Source organism: Hypomesus transpacificus, unplaced genomic scaffold, assembly GCF_021917145.1.
Source record: "Hypomesus transpacificus isolate Combined female unplaced genomic scaffold, fHypTra1 scaffold_27, whole genome shotgun sequence".
Lineage (NCBI taxonomy): Eukaryota > Metazoa > Chordata > Actinopteri > Osmeriformes > Osmeridae > Hypomesus > Hypomesus transpacificus.
In genome coordinates this window covers 2,511,631-2,512,907 of record NW_025813796.1, presented here as the reverse complement: position 1 = coordinate 2,512,907, position 1,277 = coordinate 2,511,631, and the positions used below count along the sequence as shown (strand labels likewise).

The following is a 1,277-nucleotide window of genomic DNA, read 5'->3' as shown; positions in this document are numbered from 1 at the left end:
TACGATTCTGATAGTTTGTTATTTATTAATTTGTTTGTTCATTGATTGATTCACTGATCTTTCATGCACCTTGTTTAGTACTTGTAATTGATCATTTCAATATAGTACAAAGACAAGCTTTTGGCTTCTTCATCTTCCCCATCACAGCATCAGTTCCAAATAAAATTGGGAAAGATTAACAAAAACAACTTTTCCTATGTATTTCAGTAGAGATGTCTCCAGTCAGTGATTTATTACATTTGACACACTCACATCATTGCCGCTCATATCTGTTGCAGTGTGTGGGGGCGAACACTGAGGTGTGTGTGTCCTGGTATCTGTAGGTAGTGCTGGTGTCTGTATGTGGCGCTACAGCACCACTCACTCAAAAACACACTTATGTCTGTTTCTACCCAACGTTGATGGCGAAGGAGAGTGTATCTAACCAGTAACCATACGAGGGGAGTCATCAAGTATTTCCTGTGTATCCCTCACCAAGCCAGGCAGGCTCCTGCATGCGCCTGTTCAGCACCATGCCCATCTCTTACTGCAACATGGGCACCTGTGACAATGCCAGCCGCAACAACAAGTCCTACTGGCTTTCCACTATGGCAGAATCAGAATCAGAGAGGGATTTATTTGCCATGAAAGTTTGCACAGACAAGGAATTTGCTTTGGCAGGAAGGTGCATACAATAAACATATAGGAATCTTAAATTTAAATATGTGGTCTAACTATACTAAAGATACATAACTAGCAATACTAAGTGGAATAAAATACAAATAAAATATACAATAAAATATAAGTTGCCCTAAAATAAAATATAATTTGCCAATTTACAATATAAAATAAAAATATTACAGGAATTGAATGTAGTGCAAAATGCAAATAGCTGTGGCCATGATGCCTGTGGCTGGCGAAGAGATAAAGGAGCACATCAGCTGCTGTGTGGTGTGTGAAGTGACCTCCCTGGCTGTAGCTATAGACAGTCAGGACACCAGCACGCCCCAGTGCTCCCCCAAATGGAGGAGTCTGTGGATGGGGTACTCTTTCTGTATGGTAAGAATAACAACGTATTCAGGGCATTAACATGTCTTCTTGTTGCCTTATGCAAGCCTGTGTGGAAGGGCCTGTTTGTAATGCATACGTAATGAACCCTGCAGCACACAGGCGCTGGTGATGAGGGGGGTGGGCAGTCTCTGACATCATCAGGATGCTGCCTCCGAGACTTTCGTGCCCAGCCTTTTGTGGAGTGCCAGGGACCGCGTGGCACGTGCCATTACTTTGCCAAAGTCTGA

The 1,277-nt window shown here is 42.8% G+C and overlaps 1 protein-coding gene across 1 annotated transcript; it reads left to right on the top strand.

The window, feature by feature from the left end:
* The first annotated feature begins 212 nt into the window (after positions 1-212).
* On the top strand, positions 213-1,277 carry LOC124463053 (collagen alpha-2(IV) chain-like). The gene is made up of 4 exons (XM_047014744.1): positions 213-221; positions 483-592; positions 870-1,038; positions 1,143-1,277. Exons 1-4 carry the CDS (start codon positions 213-215, stop codon positions 1,275-1,277), a joined length of 423 nt encoding a protein of 140 aa, XP_046870700.1.